Source organism: Enoplosus armatus, chromosome 3, assembly GCF_043641665.1.
Source record: "Enoplosus armatus isolate fEnoArm2 chromosome 3, fEnoArm2.hap1, whole genome shotgun sequence".
NCBI lineage: Eukaryota > Metazoa > Chordata > Actinopteri > Centrarchiformes > Enoplosidae > Enoplosus > Enoplosus armatus.
The window spans coordinates 3,961,870-3,984,779 of NC_092182.1; the positions used below are offsets into that span (position 1 = coordinate 3,961,870).

The window sequence follows — 22,910 nt, forward strand, 5'->3', positions numbered from 1 at the left end:
AATCTGGAGCACTAGTTTGCTCACTTTATCTCCTTCAGGCCCGTCAGAACACGCCTGAAAGCGTTTAGTGCTCCACAGTCAGCTTATATATGTGGATTCCTCTTGCTAATGGTGCTATGATATTAAAAATATTCCCGTCATAAACAAAGGCATGTATTCCTATGACATTTCTCTGTTATCAGTACTGTATTTACAGCTATGACTTGAACCACATTCATCTTAATGTATCATGTACAAGCACACGGTTGTAGCTTTACCCAAGAAGCCACTGTGTTGGTTTTCCCTTTAATTTACTACCCATGTTGCGTACCAAGTGGTTATTAAAAGTCTCTTTCTTGTTAATGTATAGTGTAGATACCGCACAGTGACACATATAGACTAACTGACCGAATGATACCCAGGCACACGCTCGCTGAGCACACCGTGGGACGGCTAGTTCTGGGTTATGCAGCAGATGTGTGCTCTCCCACCAGCAGCACGCTAACACACACTTCCATATTCCCCTCGAAATGCTCTCTTTCCATCACCGTCCACACCCATTTCCCATGCTCTTTCTTCTGTCCGAACGCGTCTTTCTGCATGGCCGAGCCCGGGCTGCGTACAGCGGGGCAGGACAGCTGTCTGCCATGCATAATGCGTCCTCTGAGAGCCCCTCTGGCAGGTGGAGACCCACCAGAGCCTTGGGCGTATGCCGAGGGTCCCCACTATGGGAAGGTCTGCAACACATATGGTGCTGAATAGGAATGTGCAGCGGTTTTCCTCGAACGTGCCACCCACATGCAGAGTTTCATTAAAATGCAATGAGGTCCTCGTGAGGGAGGGAAGGTGGCCTAGGTGGTCTGACAGTCATTACTGTCTTGTTATTGGCTGTCAGGTGGCTGATGCCACACAGAGACACATCCTCTCTATGGCAAAGGAATGCCATGAAGTGTGACTGCAGATGAATGACGTTTAATCATGCAATGAAGCGCCACAAGCACTGAATCATGGATGTATCATGTTTTTTTCATGTTGTATTTTTTTTCCCAGACATAGTTAGCTATTCAGGGTTCGGGGCAGGGCTCATTGGTTTTCTTATACCTGCTCAGAGCAACCTGATGCAACACGAAACTGTCCAATATTCTCTCTATTCAGAAGCAGGGAAATTGGCTCCCGAATAGGACCCACGTAATGTCACCGCCACCCGCATCAGGACGGTGTCACCGACACAAACAAACTTACGCAACACAAACTTTTATTTTGATCAATTGTAAATTGTTAGTCTTCTTCCCCAGGGTCAAATAGCCCTCAGAGCCAAGAAAAAAAAAAAACACATTTCATGAATATAAAATTGTACGCCATTATCATCATCACCGCTTTTCATTCCCTTTCAGGCTGCCTGCAGATTTTCATATCTCCCTCACGTCCTGGGCCGCATTCTCTCATATCAGGGTCTTGTACTCCGCCTTTCTTCTCATTAGTCATCTTGTTTCGGTGACTTTATGTGAACACATACGCCACTGCATATGTCCTGACAGGCCAAGCGGATTTGCAATAAAATAATAACACAACTGAGATTGATGACTGAGCCACTTCCTGAATCCTTGCCCCCTCGTAGAGCATGAAAAAAAAAAACCATTTTCTCTGAGGCACCACACAGCCTATGACTATTGTCCAATACATAAAATTGTTTCTGACCATAAAAGCGGTGAAATTCAATTTAATAACATACATACATGAACTTCAAGCTGTTCACTTCGAGGACAAGTTTTAACCATTCACAACAGATCATGTAGACGTCAAGCTGCTTGCGTTCAAGACATGTAAATGCGTTCATTCTACTCCTCCAACATCTCTTGGCTTTCATTTATTTCTGCACAACATGTCAGTCTGCAGCAATTAACTGAATCTAATTGATCTGCCAATGAAATGCAGATGAAAAGTCCTCATTGCTCTATCTCATAGAAATGATGTAACTGAAATTGCAATGCAGACCAATGAAGTGGATGCACTGTAATGGGTTACACAAAAAAGGTTTTAAGAGCCTGATCATTGATTTTCACATTTTACTGTGATGAATAAAGAGTGGGAAAAATATATCCAAAAATTTTAAATAAATTGCACAGCATCCATTTGAAAACGGTCAGGACTTCCCTGTGCTGTCTGTGGCCCATTCCTCCCTGCAGAACAGGTCACACAGCTTTAGTTTCATTTTTTCAAAAAAGGCACAGTAATCACCTAAAGCGGTGGCACGTTACTCAAACTGGAGCAAATGGCGCATTTATTAGGGACTATTTTCAGCAGCAGATAAATACACATTTGGTGCTTTGCTGAGTATTTACAGCGGCAGGACATGATTGAGTCAAAATAAACTACTGTGTGTGTGCGTGTGTGTGTGTGTGTGTGCGTGTGTTCAGGGTAATGTTGCACCCAGTGCTCCAGAATGACACGTTGATGTGTTTTTAATAGTTTTTGGGCAACAACGGAGCTCTACAGCGCGGGGCGGGGGGACGTATCAGGCTTTGGATACACAGGCGATTCATTTTTGGTTTTGGTCCTGTCAAAGGATTTGATGACAAGAAAAAAAAAACAAAAAACATATGGATATTACCAGCTTTATCCTTTAAGGAGCTAAAAATGCCAAACATACTGGTATGTTCCTTTAATAATCAAAATTAAAGCTATAACTACAAAAATCAAGACAAAAGGAGCATCTGCACCCTGCTCCTGACATTTCTGAATATAGTAATGAATAATAAAGTACATACACAAGGAATACAATAATAACTAATACAATTTTATTTCGAATTTCAAACAAGCACCAATGAAATGAAACAAACATGATCAGGTTGACTGAATAAAACATGTATAATCGATTTGTAACATGTAGTTACAGGTTGCAGCCTACCATCTGCAAGCAGTAAACAACGCAGGGAGAGCTTTGACAGGCAGAATTCAGTTCAGGAGGACGATCTTTTATTAAAATATATTTCACGCCACTCATTTCCTTTCCAGGCCTATTCAATTTAAAACGACTTCAACATATCAATTTACCGACCAACGACAGAACCTCCCGGTGAACAGACATCCCAACCTAAACGTCAAGGCGGCCGCTTTGGTTTGGGCGGGACGTGGAGAGGGCGAAGTGCCATTTTTAGATGTAACCAAAGCAACATATCAGGTCAACAACAAAAAAAGCTGCAACGGCAAAACACTTAGTTCTTTGCCTGCAGATTGATTGCTTTCCATTGTTGCCAGTTTGAATACTCTGATGCTCTGACCAGCAGCTTAGCTGAACACGTGTGTGTGTGTGTGTGTGTGTGTGTGTGTGTGTGTGCGTGCGTGTATGTAGGAATGTGTGTTCAGTGCCAACAGCCTGGCCAGAATTTGTGGGGAAGCCTGTTGAATCTTGATTTAGGTGTCGGTTGTTTTCTATTTCATTCTTTCTGGTGTGTGCATGGATAGAGATGTGCTGTAACTGGAGCTGGATATGTGTGCTGATGTACAGTACGGGGCAGTATGTGCTGACAGGTAAATGGTTTCATGGTGATTTTGGTGAAGCCAGATTCTCCTTAAAAGGGTCTAAAACAGGGAGGCAAACATGATTAAACAAAGCTAAATTTTGACCATCACATGTCAGGGCTTTGGGGCGAGATGAGGTACTGAAGTCACATGAAAACACCGTGTTTACTGCACCTGCTTAATGCAAGAAGGACCACAGTAAAATCCAAGTGACAAGTTAGTTTATCCAGCTGAATGACATGATAGCAGCTTCTATTACAGCTGAGAGATGTAAGTCACTGAAATGGACTTCTAATTGACAGCCTGTATTGGCTCTGTATATTAGTGAGGAGACAAGTGTCTTGAGGGGGCTTTTCATGAGCCTGAAGATGTCTGACATGTTGGAATTATTTCCCTGTTGGTCTTAAAAACCAAACCTTAATTGGATTTCATATAGACGTGAAAAGAGTCGGTGAAGGCGACTGCACACAGTACGGAGAACAATCGAATACGGGCGTGTCAGCAGAACTACCTGCAGATAAATCTAAAATTTCAGAATTGCCACTGAGCTTGCCAAAGCTCTCGCCAGGTAAAGCCCCCAAAAGGATACGAGCTCCAAACAATTACAATCAATTCCAGGCAAGCAGCAGTCTTGCCACAGCAGGCCGATGCATGAATCAGTGATGTCTGTTAGGTTAGGCTGTCAGTTGGGGGAATAGAATCCAAGCAGCTGCTGCATTTAGCAGTTCCAGTGAGAGAACGTGAAGAAGCTACGAAAGGACACATCTGCTGCAATTAGACAGAAAACATGAAGAACTGTGCTGGAAAACAGTTTTACCTCCATAAATCTAGCTTCATACCAGCCACGCGGCGCGTCCGATTCATGCCACATGTTCCCCGAGTGCGTAGCAGGTGAAGAAAAAAATAGTCGGCACGTTTGCACAGAACTACCTTTGTAGCGTTTGACTAGTTTAGTTGGTTTAACAGTTTGGGAAATACACTTCCTCACTTTCTTGCAGAGAGTTAGGTTGGAATACCACTCTCATGTCTGTCCGCTTAAGATGAAGCTAGAGCCTGGAGACCGTTAGCCTAGCTTAGCATGAAGACTGACACAGATAGCCAGGCCAGCTGGAAGTCACTGGCTCTGCATAAATACAGTCCAGTGCATAACCCCCCCGAAAACCACTTTGGTTTTCACATATACATAAATGTACCTAATATGAAAATGGGATTTGGTGCAACTAGCAAACATTTTATATAAAACACACTTGGCCTCTAGTTTGTGGGTCCTAGTAGAGATATCATGGGTGGGAGGCGTGTGTTTGGACGTCAGCCAGCAAAAACTTTTCCAAAAGAGTTCAACTGAATCAGCTCTCCGCCTCCTGATCCAACGACGCCGACGGGGCAAACCGTCGGTCCTACCAGTCCAGATTGGATTGAAGTCCCTCTCGCAACAATTCGATGCCCAGATATTCCGTTTCACACAGAAACATGTCACATTACAGAAGCCTTAAGACGCTCTGACGTCCGTTTCACTGTGACTTTTGACAGAGCCTGGCTAGCTGCCCAGTCTAAAACAAGTTAATCCTGGCTCGAATTTAGTATTTTGTGCAGATACGAGATGACTGATCTTCTCATTTCACTCTAGGCAAGAAAACAGATTAGAATATCATTTGTACCTTATTATACCGTGTATAATCCGTCCAGGGCATTGTTTGCCTTTAGCTTGAGAGCAAACAATGAGGACTAAATAGGGCTACGTAATAGTTTAACTCAGCTGACATTGAAATGAAGCGGAAAAAAGAAGGTTCTAATCAAAGCAGAGGCAGCTACAGACTCCTGACAGTGAGGCTGTCGCACTTCCCACGGCCTAACCGAGATTGATCACACCTCGGCGACGCAAGAATCACTTGGAAATCTTTCAGTCCCCCACGGTGGCCGACGCAAGGTGTTGATTACCAAGTCAAAAGGTGCCATTGAAACAGCTGGATCTTAAACAGCACCAGGCCAGCCAAACACTACGAGCTTCAGACTGAAAACACACACATCTGAAAATCATTCACTTTTTGTTTTTTTCAGTCCGTCGGCCCCTGTTGATCGGCGTGTGCCTGGGACATTAAAAATGAGAATGCATCGCTTTACCTCCAGAATGTGGCGGAGGGCCGCAGAGCAGAACCACTCCTTGACCTTCGCGGACTGAAACGGAGCTTCTTCTGTGAGTCTTGAAGTCTTCCAAGTCTGAAAAACAAAAAACGTCAGTAAGTAAAACATCCTCCACAAGTCTGAGGCTAATACATCTGATCCTTGCACACATGAAATCGCTGTCATGAACAAATTATTGTTTTTTTGTTGGTTTTTTTTTTTCTCACTCCTGTTGTTCTTGCTTCCTACTCTCATTCAAGGTCACAGCCTACGGAGCCTATAAAGCAGCGTGCAGCAGGCGGCAGGAAACACTCACAACAGGCTGGCAGTTTATTATAGAGCTCGCACAGATAAGCACACCACACACGCACACAGTACCAGACAGTTCCTGGCCTACATTGCTTTGGACTGTGGGAAGAAACTGAAGCTTAACCCTGACAAATACAGTTCTTTTAAACTCCAAGGGGCCAAGGTTCAAACCCACACTGTGTGCGAGACAGCAGTGCAAACCACTGAACCACTGCGGCGCCCTCATAAACAAATTATACACAAATACAGCAACACCAGTAACCTCTCTGTATCTGTGCTAGTGTGAGGAACACTTTCAAGAGTGAAGATTTTTTTTGGGTGATAAACAGCCTTTGGCTTTGCCTTGGGCCAAGTCACCCCCTGTGTGCGTCTGTGTGCATCGTGGATATCCAAGGCTCACTGTGATGCTGCCACAAGTATCAGAAAGAAACCAAATTAAAGGCTCCCAATGGGGACTTTTGCTGGAGGAAGACAACAATAACCGGTTTAACATGTTTTAAAAGTTTTTTTGAAAAATAATTCTATGGAAGGCAGCACCGCCTGGTCGAAGGAATGAACGCTGAAAAGATGAAACCCTGATTTTTCAAGCGTGTCTTCGACAAGAGTTGAATCTAAGGGATTTGAAAAAGTGTGCTAGTAAAGCAAAATGTACAACAGCCCCAAAAACAAACAAAAGAACTAGTGTGCAAGTCTATGTCATATTGTATGTTATATTTACATGCATTTAATATGTTTTATTTTGATATTATTGTTTAAATGTGATGTTCAAGGAAACCCATGCTGTGAAATACCCTGTAAGTTGGTATTGGAAGGCTGGATGCTTTATTGAGGAACCGTACAGATAAATATGAATTTGACTGTACATATGACATCAGTCTTCCAAATGTCTAGGCCTCCAAACTGGGACTTTTACTATGTTTGTTTGCGGCGGAATAACCAAAAGAACTGTTGCCTCGCCTTTTAATGCACAATATGTACAGCGTGTTTTTTTTATTGTTTCTAATAATACAAAAAAATGAGTGAAACATTTTAAAAATGAAATTTCCAAAGACTATGTAGCTTAATCATTTGATCTGATTTGATTTGATAATCTGACCACTTGCATTTTCGGCCTGTTTTTCTCCTCCCTCTCTATTATTTTCCAAGCGTCACAAGAGGACCTTGTTTACTGTAAACTGCAGTTGTTTCTTCTTGGCGCAGGAAACAACTAGTTGTGGGTGTGTGTGGACATAAAACCTGGGTGAAAAAAAATGAACAAATAACTGGTCTGGGGATATTTTGATGGAAAAACTATAAAAACTGAAGATAATCAGCCTTACAGAAGCTCCAATGAGCTTGATGACGCAGCAGTAAACCTACATCAAGCTTTTCCAGAGGGGACTCTTCAGCATTTTCAGAAAATCTTAACAAAATATTTTATAGGAATCGAACGAGACTCCAATCATGTGGATTCTCGGACATTTCCATCCTAATGAAGCTGTATATTCACACAGGATCAGCACAGGAATGTGCGCATTAATGTACGTTTCCATCCACCTGCCGTTAGGCAAATATCAGGAGCTGGGTGTGTCGAGATGAACAGCTGGTGGCGCTAATTCTCCAGTCGGACGCCACGAAAGTCACTGCAGTACAAGAGCGCGCAACAAGCGCCGGCAGAACCTCAAACAAACGATGTGGAAAACGTGATGGAAACATGGCATTTATGTTTGTTTGCCTCTACTGTCCCGCCAAATAAAGCAAAATGCCAACAAAGAAAACCAAAACAAAAAAAAACCCAGGAAGATGGAAAGGCTCGATATCCAAGTAGTGCCTCCTTCCTTGTTTTTATATAATTTGTGTGCTTTAATTTACGTTCTTGGTTTTAAAAGTCCCATTCAGTGAGGCCGTTGAACAGGATATTGCACGTTACAGAGCACTGTACTTTCACCTGCTAAAGATTTGCAATGAAAGAAATCTGGACTATTACTGTACCCTGCTGCAGTAATTGCATATTCCAAAATAATGAAAGGAAGACCAGCATGAGCTAAATGCATTGTGGGGAAAAAAAAAAGAGTTGAAATCAACAGCGACACACGCCCTCTAATACGAGCGAAACAGCAATCTGCAGCCCTGCTGCTAAGCAGAGAGGGTTGTGGCGGGTCACACATGAGGGATTTTAATAGCTCCAGTGGTAATCAGGTTACCTTTCATTCATCACGCCCACTGCCACTGAACATTACAAAGCCATCCCTGGCGTGGTTTTGACACCAAAAGTACTGTTGAATTGAACGAATGTTCCTTTGACAATTGATGGAAACAATAGCGGGACATAACCACTTCCAACGATCCGACGCACTAATGGCGTATATCCTGGCAGAGCTCAGCAAATGTAATTCACACATCACGTGGAGGCTCCATGTCTGCACTGATAACTCGGCTGGGAGGGGGATAAATATGCCCCTAATGGAACTGCTTCAATCTGAGAACAGCAGCGCAATTTAATATAATGATGTACAGATACTTGAAAGAAATAGCAGGAAACCAGGAATCAGTTACTACAATTTGTAGCATTTGATTATTCCATGCATTTGATGTCAAAAGTGCATTAATAAATGTGCTTTGACCAAAAGAATAGACAAGAGTAAATTAATGTATGAAGACGGGGTGATATAGGGCCTCACATTTATCCACACATAGTGTCCAAATTGGATCAGTTAACCTTAATTAACCTTGCTCTATAATGTGCGACATATTCTCAAGTCGGCGCGAGCGGCGGTGCGGACATGGAGTGCAACCGATCCACTTTCAAATGAGATTAGCGATTAGTTCAGCTCCGAGCGATCTTAATGTAAAATTATTGGGCTCACTGATTTATGAAGAGGACTATAAGGTCAGTTAATATATGTCATATTGGCTGCAGGACAAGTCAATTAAGAAGCCGCCTTTAATTATTTCTTTAAACATAAATCTCGTCTCAACCCACGGGCACTGTTTAACTAATAGCTATTTGAGACTCTTAAACCCTATTAAGAACGCGGCTCCTAATATTTTTTCTAAAGATTGATGCCAGATCTGGCACTTTAATGTGTCAGGGATGTAAAGACTGAATGCAAAAACTCTTTATCAAGCGATATGGAGACATTTATATATGCCACTTCTGAAAGAATTCACTATAATAATATTACCTGGAATTTATTTATCCATTCATCTGTTTGGATAGAGTAGCTGCATTTTTAGGGGGACTGCCATTTATTGATCATGCAGGTGCAGTATCTATACTGTCCAAAATTCCTCCCTTAGTATCACTACAGTAGATTTATTGAGATGTTAGCAGAGAAAAAAAAAAAAAAAAAACTGCAGCAAGATTTTGCTTTTGTTTTCCTCTCTGTGCCTCAGGGGTGTTTGCACGCCGGCTCAGTCAGGGCACAGGAGCTGAGAAAAGCATCTTGGACAGCCCAAATGCCTTTTGCCGGTGTATACACGCCGCGGACACTGCGGATTACTCCACATTTAAAAGCAAGTTGTCAAAACACACACTTGTATGAGTCCCCCGCTGGGAATGTACAACAGAGCGAGGCAGAGGTTCGGGGTTGCCTCTGCCCTGGCCGGGGCGGCAGCCATGCCGGTGTGATGGCGAGGCACCCCAGGAGCTGGTTGTAACGGGCGGTGTTCGCGCTCCAGTCGCCCACCAGCTGCTACAGAAACTGAGTCACCGCGCTGCAGAGGGTTTCATCAAGGACTGTTTGTGTTTGTGAAGAGCGAGCGCAGGTGTGTGACCATGAAGGACTCCCAACAATAAACTGACGGAGGGAGAACAGCCACCTACTGAGGAAGCAGTCTGGTGTAGCAGAATACTCTGAGAACTTGGTCCTGGTGGTGCCATATACTCACCTGTTATTCAAAGTCCTCAAAGTCCTCCAGTTGAATTTCTCTCAACCATTAACATCATTTTACTAGAATAATGATGATGGACGTTATAAAGACAGAAAAGACACAAGGCTTTTTTGTTACATACAGTCGACTCACCTGCAATGCCTCTATACGACATGCATGAGAACGCCTGAACGACACCTGAGGTGCTCAACCATGGGGATGGGAAATAGTGCAGCTATAATGGAGCGCTGGTGGAAAGTAACTAAAGTACATCTACTCATGTGCTGCAAGTGCAAGTTTGAGGTAGTTGCACCTGGTTATTTCCTCTATAAGCAACTTGATACTTCAAATCCACTACAGGGCAATGTTGTACTTTTTACTTCACCACATTTATAAACGTGAGGGATTTTGATCAATATTTTAATAATGCACACGACCAAACGACACGTGTGAAAACAGTGTGACAGTTAGCAACCAGCTGGTGAACACGGTGGAGCATTTAGCGGCTGTTTCCCTCAGGAGTCGATGGAGACCAAAATCAGAGCTAAAAAAAAAGAGAGACGTAAACTGCCGGATCAGTAAATGAGCAGCTAACAATTTTGCCACGTTAACTTAAAACGTGATAATGTGTCAATGCTGTGTTCACAACCAAAGAAATTGTATAGGACATATACACATAACATATCAATTGGTTCCATTCAGCTCCGCCTCGACTGGCTACGACGTTTACACCTTAATTACTCAGTAATAACCTCCAATAAGAGAATATAAACGTTATAACACAAAGGGGACCATTCTGCAAGAGTGCTTTTATGTTTGATAGTTTGAGTATATTTTGCCGATAATAGGAAAATTTTGAATACACGCCTACACAGATTTTTGTTTATTTTTTCCACAGTTATCTCTCATCTTTCCCTGTTTCCTTTGTATAATACTCAATAGTTTTACCTCTTCAGGCTAATACATTTTTTTTTTTTTTTATTAATCAACAAGCAAAAAAAAAAAAAACAGTGAGAAGGACTAATGGCTACAATGACTAATTCAAAAGTCACATTTTGAACTCTGGTAAACAGTCACTTCTGGCTCCCCGACTCTTAACTGATAAACCGTCAGTGCTACCCACTCTGACATTTGAGTAGGGCAGAAGCTCCATAATTTGTCATTCAAAGGCTCCAACCTGAAGAATAAATAAAAGTACATGCTGCCATAATGCCCTCCCTACATCGACCACACGCTGTCATTCAACTAGGAGGCCGGTTTCTTGTATCTAAAGTAAGTAAGTAAAAAGTATTTACACGCCGTCAAAGTGGGAGAAGAAGTGCTGCTCATAACATGTAAATGCACTCATTTGATTTATGAAGTTGTTTGTCCCCGGTCCTCACTGGAAAAACAACACGCACCAGAATAATTGAGCATCTGAGCGATTGGATGACAAATTCCCTGTCTACAGCCATTTTCACTCTGTACATCACTGTCCCTCTGAATTATATTTCCTGGGCTGCGGAAAAGTTGGCCAACACGGGCAGGATGGTGACCAACTCATAAAAGTGCTTAAAAAAAAAAGAAAAAAAAAAAGGGAAACGACAGAGCAAAGATGTCGGGGAAGATCTAAATTTAAGATGCTTTCTTGGAGGTTTATGACGTGTGTAGAATTCAATCTGGCCTCCGCGCTTAAATTAGGCCGTTTATTTTTTACAGCTTGTCATATTTTACAATTTGCTACTTTCCAGCGGCTTTTTATTTTCTTTAAGGAACGCTGGCTGTCTGGTTATCTCTTAACTGTCACTCAGAGGTGATTCATGTTGCAGCTAATTGACTTCCCTGTTATCAGCTGGGTTTATCTCTGCTTGGGCGTTGCTCATCAGAGATCATAGATGAGAGCTTGCAGCTGAAATGTTCTGCTTCACCTCTGCACCTTTAGCTACGTGAATTATTTTGGCTGTGTGTCAGTCCTTTTCCCACTCTTGGAAGTACGGTAAAAAAAAGCTACAAATAGGAGGAGTCTTTTTTTAACCAAACACACTGAATTGATGGACAAAACACTGTGTTTTCTTTATTTTATTTTTTTATTTTTTGAGACTTGTCGAAACAATCTGGCCACTCCGAATTGGCGACAGAAGCTTTTTTTTTTTGAGTGGCCCCACCACTTACTTTCATCTGAAGGCGCGATAGAAGGTTAGATAAAAGCACCCAAGCCTCCCCAAAATATGAGCCTATAGAACAAAGTCGACAAGAGCAAGAGACATCTAAGGTACTGAATTTATTCCAAAAAAAAGAAAAAAAAGAAGTCTTTTTGGCATTATTTTTGGCTGAGATCAAAGCTGTTGTGATTTGTGAAGTGGCGATGTGTGCTTCACTAAAGCCACTGATTGTCCCTGTCCACATCCACGGACGTGGCCTCACCCGGGCTGAAAGCATGCTGCAATAGTGGTAAAATCCAACCCCCCCAGGCCCCCACCATATACATCCACTCACAACAGCGAAAAAAGAGCAAAAGAATTGAAAGCATTGAGCATTGTTGTGAAAGGGGCTCGAGGAGAGCGGCAAAAAAGCATACTGTATGTTACAATTTGGCAGTATGGCCAACGCCTTCAGATGCAGGGCGGACGTCGTGGGGTGGCTTGACCAAAGGCATGCTTTCCAAAGCGCACACACGCAGCTGTGCACATGTTCACTCTGAGTTCAAAAGAAAGCATGAAAGCACTCAGTCTGCCTGCGAGGGACGTCTCATTAAACGTGTCACATAAAAGAAACAGCAGTGACTGCCCTTTCAAAATTTCCACTAAGAAATTATAAAGTTGTGTTTTTTCCCACACCGGGCTCACACAAAAGAACCTAACGATGATTAATAGCCTCAGAACAAGTAAACGTGTCCCCTCTAGATCCATTAGCGCGAATTACTGCAAACCTGAGCTGGCATTACAAACAATGATCCAGATTAGGCCGATGATCACATCCAAGACATATGAGCTTTCCCAAATGCCAGCACAACTTATCATACTTCAACCAGCCTGTCCCGCCATGACTGCGAGTTCCATTAGAACCTGCGATTCTTTCTGGATGCTCTTTGTCTTCAAGGGGATGTGTGTGTGTGTGTGTCTTTGTATGTGTGTGTGTGTGTGTGTGTGTGCCACAGCTCTGTTTGTACAGTTTTTTCCAGAATATAATCACATTTAAATACATAAATGCTTATGTCGACTGTGCTATTGAATTGCACAGCGTACCTGGTCTGCGCTCGCTGGAAGAAGTGGGGTGGACGAAATGTGAGAAACGCCTGTCAGTTTAACGCAATGCAATTCAGGAGAACCCCGAACTACATCCTCCAAAATGACCACGCAGTTGAATCAACACCTACAACCGTTTCAATAAAAGCTGAGCATTATAACCTTCATGATCTATTACAGGACTGTATTGGACTGCATTAGTTGTAGCTAAGCATAATAAACCGGTAACTAATATTCTTGCTTGAGATAATAATAATAATAATAATAATAATACCATGGCTATGTACAAGTCTTATGGTCTCTGGAACTAAACCAAACTATTTCTTTCCAATACAGACAGACAATCTAAAATGCATTCCAGATGTCATTATCTTCGCGAGGAGTCGCACAGTAACGGGTCAATGATCATCATATTTGCCTTTTGAGGACTTGTTATGCCTCACAAAGGGACCTCTGTGTCTTGCCAGTAAGTGAGTATTGTACTTACATAAAGCTGGGGTTCTTGAGAGCGAACAGATTATAAAAAAGAATGGACCCAATCGATGCAGCAGAGGCCGAGATATCTTAGATAGGGACTTGCTCCGAGAACACTGCTACCTTTCCCGCGTTACATATTTGGAGCAGTTGAGAAATCAGATGTAAAAAGCTGAATCAACTCCACTGACTGATTTTGAGCTAAAGCTGTTTTTTTTTATTTCGCTGAAACTGCCAGCTGTTGGGGAGATGTTGTCACACAAATGTCCCCAACTCGGCAGCATGGTGGTTAGCACTGTCGTGCAGAGCAGGGTAGGGCGGGTTGGTTGTCGAGGTGTGTGGATGGGCGGATGAGACCAATCTGCAAAAGCGCCGCTGAGGTTGAAAAGCGCAATATAAGTGAACTCCATTTACCAACTACAGCACTGAGGCTGACGTGAGAGACTGTGGTCTGAATAGGCTAAATATGTCTGAATGTGTTGTGAACGCAGCATTATGCCCTCCCTGCCAAGAAAAGGGCCAACGCTTTCATTCCACCAGTTTGCAAGGCAGGCTTTTTGTCTACATAACCCTGATGACATCATTAGGCTTATTCTCTCAGACTTGACAAAGCTCCTTCAGAGCCACGGAATATGTTTAATGCGGAAGTGCCTTCAACCTGCACTCTTTCCAATGGCCAGCAGGGGGGTTGCAAAAAGAAGTCCGATTGTATAGCGGTCTATGAGAACATGACCAAAGCCAGCATAGGGAGGAGGTCGGGGTGGACTTTAACACAGGTGACAGCCGTTCGTTTCCCATTTCCAACTGACAGTCAGCGTTGTTTCTTTTAAAACCACGGTCGTTCCATAAACTTAACCACATATTTACTATTGTAACCATGACGACAAACATCTCCTAACCTTAGCAAAGTACTTAATTTATCAGCCTTTTTTATTCAGTATAAAATCTCAGTCTGTCATCAAACACTAACTGTTTGTGCATCTGGATGTTATGTGTCTCAAAAAGAGGTAAACAGTAAACCCTAAGTATGTCATGCCACGTTATAGCGGGTCCTCAAGAGAGATATCTTGATAGTGTACTGCAGATAAAAAGTAAAAGCCAGAGTACACCCATTAGCTATTTACACCTCATTAACTAAGTCAATATACTCACTCCACATTATCACAACAGCTGAGAGGAGTCTAGAGGATTTATTTGCATTTAAATGAGGTATTCATGTTCCCCCCTCAAGGCTTTAAAGCTTACTCTGGTGACATCAGGAATTTTCACTCCTATATTCATATTCCCCATATGCTTAGCAAAATGTGAGCTTGTCTGACACTGATGAGATGCTATATAAATAACTGAATTTAAACTCCCACGCAGCACAGGACGTGTTTCAAGGCAAGCGCCGTGTTCAAGAACGTTGTTTTTTTTTTCTCGAGAGCCAGACCTCTTCGACATCAGAACTTCCGACACTGAACGAGCTGAACGAGCCCCCCCAGCGCCACCAGTGCAAGAGGCCCACGCTGTAATTCCGATATTGAATATACAGCCTGTTCATCAGTATGAATTATGGGTGTACATCTTTTACATAATCACTGATACAGAATCAATAGACATACTAATCAAGGGCAGCGAGTATTGAGTGGGAGCACCCACTGCCCATCAGTTATCCTTGCCTTGGGGGTGGGGGGGGCGGACAGCCACAACCCTCACGAATAGTAGCGTCATCCATCAAAAGTTTGTGACACGGAGAGGGATGCTGAAGGATTTGGAGTCCCGCCAATTTTAAAGAACAACCTTGAAGGCGTCGTGGAGCATGTAGATGAACAAGTGTTGACTATCATTTTGCAGATGAACTGAGTTGCGTTGTGTACAGTGTGTTTACGGTTGTCAACAGGAAGTAGAGCACTTGCACTCAGCTTTGCAAATATAAACTCAGCTTGTGGGTTTTAGGTTGTTTTTTGCAAGACTGTTAATATTAAGGTCATACAAATGAATGGGCATTATCAAATGCGTGATTTAAGACCTACATGCAGGTCTAAACCCGAAACAACACCGTTATCGCGCTGTGGCACTGCATTGTGACTTCAGCAGCACCAAATAATGCATTTTAGAGAGATTACACACCGGGAACAAGATTAAGACACCACCGATTCCTATTTAATCAAAGAAAAGGCAGAAATCCCTCACACTCCGAGCTAAATGACTGAATCAGAAGCCAGAGCACGTTCGCCGAACAACAAAACAGGAACTCCTGCTCCCAACGACTCACCGCCAGGATTTCATTATCAATTTTAAGACCCTCAGAAAATGTAATATAACTTCTTTGAGAGAAACTAGGAGTTTATTCCAGTTTGGAATCACTAACCCTCCGCCATTTGTCAAGTAAATGTTCAATCTCTAGGTGGATTTAACCTGAGCAATACGCCACATTAAAAACACTGAAACTTACTGATAACCCGAACGTATGCGTATGCATGACGCTCAATGCGCATTACACGTGTGGTGCTGTGCTGTATTGTGAGAATCCTCTGAGAGAGACTGAGGTGCAGTTGAAAGCTCTAGATACATGAAAAGATGCAGTGAAATGTAATCACTGTGCATAGTTAAAAACGCGGTGTTGTTTTGTCTTTGTTTTTTCGGGGCAGAACAAGCCGAATATCACACACACGTTTGACACGTTATGGTCTTATACTGCATTGATAGGGCCAACATGTTAGCATACAGTTTCTTTATATACACATTTGTTCACCAGCTAGTCGCTAATTTTAGGGAGTGAGCAGAGTTCGGCGTTGGATATTACACACACACACCTGTAGATGCTGCACAGTTTGCAGCATCGAGTTTCATCCTGGATCAGTCAAGACTGCAAATCTGTTCACACCTTGCTTGTCTCGGCCTTTTCAGATGAACCACTTGCTACGTGGCCAGGTAGCTGTTCATCGAAGGTGACAGGAGAAAAATGTATCACCTGAAGAAAAGGCCACTACCTGCGAACCAACGAACGAACCATTCCACTATAGCAGCTTGCAATGAATAGGTGCTCAGTCCTTTCTCTATCGATCTAAACTATAGTTATAGCGACCAGGAAATTATTAATATCTACTCTACGTGTGTATTCTTAGCTCTAAAAAGATTCCATTTTGCGAAATGATCCAGCATTTCTTCAAACCTCACATTGCATAGTAATTGAGGTTAGTGAAATTGTGATTCTTGCTGAAATAAACAACACTTATTTCCCCTCCTGCTAAGTCTGAACTTCCCTTGGCTTGCAGTATTACTAAGACTGCGGAAATCTACAGAAATACCATCTACTTAAAAAGGAAAAGGCTGTTGATATCCAGTGTCTGTATATATGTATATTTTCTTCTTATTGTCAACAAATCCCAAAAAGACCAAAATAGTGCAAATAAGTAAAAGTGCATTTGTTGGGGACTATTTTCAGACGTAGATTAATACACATTTGGTGCTCTAGTGGATATTTACAGCAGCAGGATGGTGTATGTGGTATATAAACTGCAGTGCATCACTGATAGTGTCTTTAATAGTTTTGAGACAACAATTTGATTCTGCATCCAAGATGGCGGCACATGCACAACGCAAGGGTCAAGCATCTCTCTCCAGATTCTGCAAATTAGTAGTTATCTTTCGTTTCAGGTCTGATCACTCAGAACAGTCTCGCATATGTATCACACAGCCGACAGGAACTTTTGGACATTGGATCTCGCAGTTCTGGCAACTTTATCTGAAATCTCCAGCTCTTCCCAGAGATTGTGAAGACATTGGAGGCTACCAGCTGGAAGTGTTCGCAGGCAGCGTCAAGATCGTGAACAAAGGTGGGGGAAGAGAGAGAACGGGTAAGCTAAAGCTAACTCCTCATCGACTACCTATACCCAGCATTTTCCTGGCCAATGTTCGATCTCTGACGAACAAAATGGATGAGCTGCGGATCATCACTCACAGAAAAGGATTATTGACTGCAATATCATGATTTTCACAGAAACATGGCTTAACAGCGGCATTCCCATTGAGCTAACTGGGGCACTACGTGCTCCGAGCGGATATACCAGCTGATGCAGATCTGGGGGACTGGGCATTTACGTAAAACAGAGCTTGGTAGACGGACATTGTTACGATCGAGAGCCACTACTCTGCTAGCCTAGAATACCTCATGGTGCAAGTGTCGACCTTAATGAAGTCATCAGCCGGTGGTTAACAACCAGCTGAAACAGATCACCAAAACAACAACAAAACAAATACGAGTACGAAAATTCACATCATATCATATTCTGTTCTTGCAACAACCAGATAAGTGACCAATTGATTTATACCTAACAATAAAACAAATGGTATATATATATATATATATATATATATATATATATATATATATATATATATATATATATATATATATATATATATATATATGTTAAGTCTTCATGTGCAGAACCTCCACAGAAAACACCAACACATCAGTCAAAACAACGTAAACAATAGACAAATAGTAGTAAGACAATTAAGTCATAAGGAGAAATATAATCACACAGTTACAGCAACAACCAGATAAGTGATCCATTGTTTTACACTCACACACAAATGCACAAATGTAAATGCATGTACATATGTAAACTCATCATGTGAAAAACCTCCATAGAAAACACAAATACATACATATCACTAATACCCATCTGTATTTAGAAAAAAAACAGACAGTACAGCAATTCATCATTTAAGGCCAGAGGATACAGAGTCTGTAAGTAGTGTATCCAATAGGCCTCTCTTTGGAAAAGTTTCCTCTCTCTCTATCCCCTCCCCTCAACATTGGCCTAACAACCTCAATACCCTACAAACTCCATAGTCAGCAGAATTAAAGTGTCTGGCGACAGGAGACCTCTCGTCCCTATTTTTGATGCTACTCTTATGCTCAGAAATCCTAATTCTCAATTCCCTTTCTGTCTTGCCCGCATAGCAAAACCCACGAGGAACATTTCCCGGGGAAAGAGAGCTTAAAGAACGTGTTGGCCAAGCGCAGAGGCCTGTCTCTCCGAGTCTGTCCTTCAAATTACTCCATCACTGAGTGGCAAATATGGGAGGGTTGGGTCCCTCGACGGAATATGCCGTCGTTTTCTGACAACACTTTGGACCCACTGAGAAACAGGTGATAAGGTAGTGGCCAAGACAACAGAATGCTGTTTAAGAGGAGTATTAGATGCTAAAAGGCTATTTCTGTCTTCTTCACGAGCCTTAGACAAACATGCATTTCTTTTCTTGGAAACAGACACACAGGTCATTAGCCTGTCTCTCTCAGATTCTTCCTCAGAGCTACAGATTCTTTTTATTCCTAACAGTTGACTGGAGGGCAAACTCCTTTTCAGGCTGTGTGGATGATAAGTTGAGTAAGGCAAAAAAGTTATTCCTATCTGTCTTTTTGCAGAAGACTGTTGTCTGTAGTAACTCAGATTTGTTTACTCTCACATCCAAATAAAGGACACAGACTCTCTACTTGTCTCTACTGTTAATGTAACAGCGGGCAATCTAACTTTCAAACTTTCCCATAAACAAGTTGGCACAGTTAGGACTGAAAGGACTGCCCATTGAGACTCTCTGTCTCTGTAGGAAAGAAATCCTGAAATATATTGAGTCCAAACTATTTGACAGTTTGACTTGTTGTTCCCTTGAATACAGAAACACCAAAGGAGGTTGAGTGTGTCTCCAGCTTCAAGTTTCTGGGTGTCCACATCTCTGAGGGCCTCTCTTGGACCCTCGACACTTACAACTCTGGTCAAGAAGGCCTCACCAGCGTCTCCCTGAGGAGACTGAAGAAAGTCCATCTGTCTCCTCAGATTCTGGTGAACTTTTACTACTGCACCATTGAGAGCATCCTTAACACCGGTTCTCCACTCCCCACCATTGAGGCTGTGCAGCGCAAGCGGCGTCAGCGGAGGACGCACAGCATCGGCAGGGACACCTCTCACTTTGCTGCTTTTTGAACTTCTGGTTAGCTGCGAAACTGCATTTCCTTGTCTCAGCATTTGTTCACTTGTGCCATTACAATTAAGTTGAATCGAATCTAATCTAAACAATGAATCTCTATGGCAAAGAGGAATAAGTGACTGGCTTCGCAGATAATACTTCTGAGAAGGATCGTTTCATTGTTGGTTTTGGACTTTTTTTGCGGGATTTGGTGACAATGAGAAAAATATGGAAAATCACCCAACTTGTCCTTTAAACAATAACTGCTGAGAAAATAAAAATTATATTTTGTTGTATGTTTATACCAAAAGCACATTACTTTTAGGATTAAGTGCAAAATTAGATCAAATATTTTGCAATCTTTAAATCTCTTAATTTCTTCATCTCTATAGTTCAAAGTGATCACTCCCATTTTGGCTCTGACAGTTGTAATTACCACCGGGCTTATTAGAGGTATGAGTAGGCTCAAATTCTGTCTTGTGTCAAAATCAGTCAAATTACACGTAAAACTAATTACCACCAAAAGGTCACTGTCTTTCCTGGAGGGATATAGGACGATTTGCGCCCAAAGTGCACATGGTAGTGACTTGACTGTTAGTCAGTGATACAGGAGCAGAATATCTCTGCTCGCCTCCCTGCAGGAGAAAAACTGTACTTTAATTTCTATAAAGAACTACATGACACTCTCCAGTAATACCAGTTGCCCTTTAAATTATTCACTTGAACCTTCCCCATTCAATCATGCTGCGGAGTTAATTAAGCTATACCAAGAGTAATAAAGAAGATAAATGACACTCGGTCATACATGCGCGCCCTGACTCCGTGACAACAACTGAAGGCTGGTAAGGTCAGAGCCCAACAATTGATGGAACTGTCATGCTATCATCGTGCAAATCCACCAGCAGAATCAGACTGTAGATTGACTTCTCACTGGTCCAGCAAATGGCCTGAGACATATTGTCGCCCCCCCCCAACGCTGAAACCTCAGAATCTAATCTGAGCGAGCGATCCCTCACTTGCTGTTAATGTCATCATTTATGCCCGTCCGATAACTGGCGCATACAGTAGGCAATTATTGACTTCCTGCTGCTTTAGGAATATGAAGTCCAGAGGCTGTCAGTTTGACTCATCAAGATCTGTCAAACAATCTATCATCCTGATGGTCAGAAATTGGTCATTAAAAAAACATGAATCTGCAAAACTGATAGTGCTGACTTTGCATATTGCCATGTTTTTGTTTTTTTTTTTCGTTTTTTTTTAGTTTGATGAAAATAACTTACATGGTGTTTACTTATTACAGCACAGTTATACTGATCAAGCTAGCCAGCAGGCCCCATTAGCATACAACCATTATTAATGCTAAATATCAGTTACACCGCACCGACCGCTTGCTCCTCTTTGAGACAAGCATATTCTATTAGCAGGATCAACCAGGTTGTGCATTAGTGCAAGGTACAATTTTGAGAGACTTGTACTTTACTACCATTTGTCCAGTTTATGTTTTAGGTTATACACCCACTGTACTACGTTTCAGAGGTACTTTTGACTCCACTACATTTGTCGACAGCCAGAGACAGCTAAGATTTTACACACAAGCGTGCACTGTCAAAGATGAAACTACCTTCATTTGGAACGGCCACATCTATGAGGCTAACAAAATAATGTAGCTTGGGGCTATTCTGCCTAATGAATATTTTTACTTTAAATGTTTAAGTACATTTTGCTGTTAATACTTCTGGACTAATTGTGTTTTCGGACACTTACATTAGTATTTGTTTTTAGTCGTGTTTCTGACCACCTGAATGTAAGTCCAATATTCACTCCCTTTAAGCTCCGTGTTGATCTCCACCAACTCCTGAGGGGAAACATCTGGCTCGTCAGCTACTAAATGTTCAAGATTCTTACCTGAGCGACATTGTGTTATTTCTTTCACTTTCACTTGCAATGGCCACAACAGAAACATTGCCGTATGACATATTGTATAAACTTTGAGTTATTTACACATCCACCAGTTACGGAGCAACATTATCATTCAGTTTTGGTCTCTACTAACTCCTGAGGGAAATATCTGGCTCTTCAGCTGCTAATTACAGTGGGTCTTTTGGGGTTTGTCTCGAAAATGACGCTATGAGAGCGGTGAGAGTGAACCAAAACAGTGAAGTTGTGGGCCGGGCAGCTCAACAATCAGCTGAAACTCCCTAAAAAAAAAAGGCCCGTAAAGCCGAGGGGAGCTGCAGATTGCGATGATAATTCTCTGTAGGAGCCTTGATTTGAGTTTCACTTCACTTGGACTTTTTTTGTACATTTGTGTTTGATCCACAGTCAGGACTTAGAGTAAACTCTAGACAGCACACACAGGGAGCTAATAGTTCCCCAGAGATGTTTATCATGTTGTCAAGCAGAACCCACTATGTTATCCTGGAGTGCCACTGCCACTCTTTTTTTTTTCTTTCTTTCTGCTGCCTCTCTTTTTCAGCTCAGAAGCCACAAACGTTTGCCCAGAGAGAAACAGAAAAACACAGACAGACTCACATGCAAAGGTTAGACTGGCCTCTCGGCTGACGATGGTCCCGAAAGAGTTGGAGGCGAGGCACTGATACGTTCCAGCATCTTGGTCTTTGTTCAGATGGCTGATTCTGAGGTTGCCTCCAGAAAGGCTGTAGTGAGATCCAGATTTGGGACTGATTTCTGTGTTATTCAGTTTCCACCTAAAAATAAAAAAAACATGAATGGAGAGAATTAACATGTAAATCAAACATTACTCGGTGTAGCCTGCGGCGATGGAAGCATTCCAGACCACAAGAAGAAGAACGTGACCTGTACATTTCATTGTTTTTCAACAGGAAAGATATAAAACGTGGAGAGGGCCCAGAATTCATGCCCTCCAGCTTAGTCTTAATCTAAGCAGCAGTGAACTACTGTGGTGCCAAGGACTTGACTCCCCGCGAATAGATAGTATTGCAGGCCATCCATCTTGCCAGGCTGAAGTCAAACCACATAAAAATGCTGCTTAATCATTATGGTGCAACAATTAAAACAAACGCCTGCAACCTTGCCTTCGCACTTGTGCATTCTTGACGAGTCCACGCGATAATCACTGGTGTTAGGGGCGAACCACGAAGGGTATAATTCACTTAAAATAGCAACAGATTCTCCAATCTCTCCACACAGATGCACCTTGTTAGAAGAAACACGGGTGGGAGGTAAATCGGCCATTTCAGAAAAAAAAAAAATGGTTTCAAGCCATAACTTACTTCAGCCGGGGCAAACAAAGCGCTCAGACACTGTTATTTGTCCTCAATGATGTTTAACCACCAAAGCAATAAAAAAAAAAGGGAGAGAGAAAAGAGAAACAAGCATAAAAAAGGAGCATTTTATACCTTATTGGAAAATGGACAATGCAGATTTGGTTAGGGCCCAGGGTGATTTAGCAGTTGATTATTACTTTGAGGAGAAGTTCTTTATTTC

The 22,910-nt window shown here is 42.2% G+C and overlaps 1 protein-coding gene across 1 annotated transcript in view; it reads right to left on the minus strand.

The window, feature by feature from the left end:
• Positions 1 to 22,910, minus strand: part of cntn4 (contactin 4) — a 129,908-nt gene that overhangs the window by 62,018 nt on the left and 44,980 nt on the right. The window contains exons 4-5 of the mRNA XM_070902855.1: positions 21,975 to 22,150; positions 5,623 to 5,718 (exon numbers count right to left, since the gene is read on the minus strand). Coding sequence (XP_070758956.1) covers positions 5,623 to 5,718; positions 21,975 to 22,150 — 272 coding nt within the window. The remainder of the gene's footprint in view (positions 1 to 5,622; positions 5,719 to 21,974; positions 22,151 to 22,910) is intronic.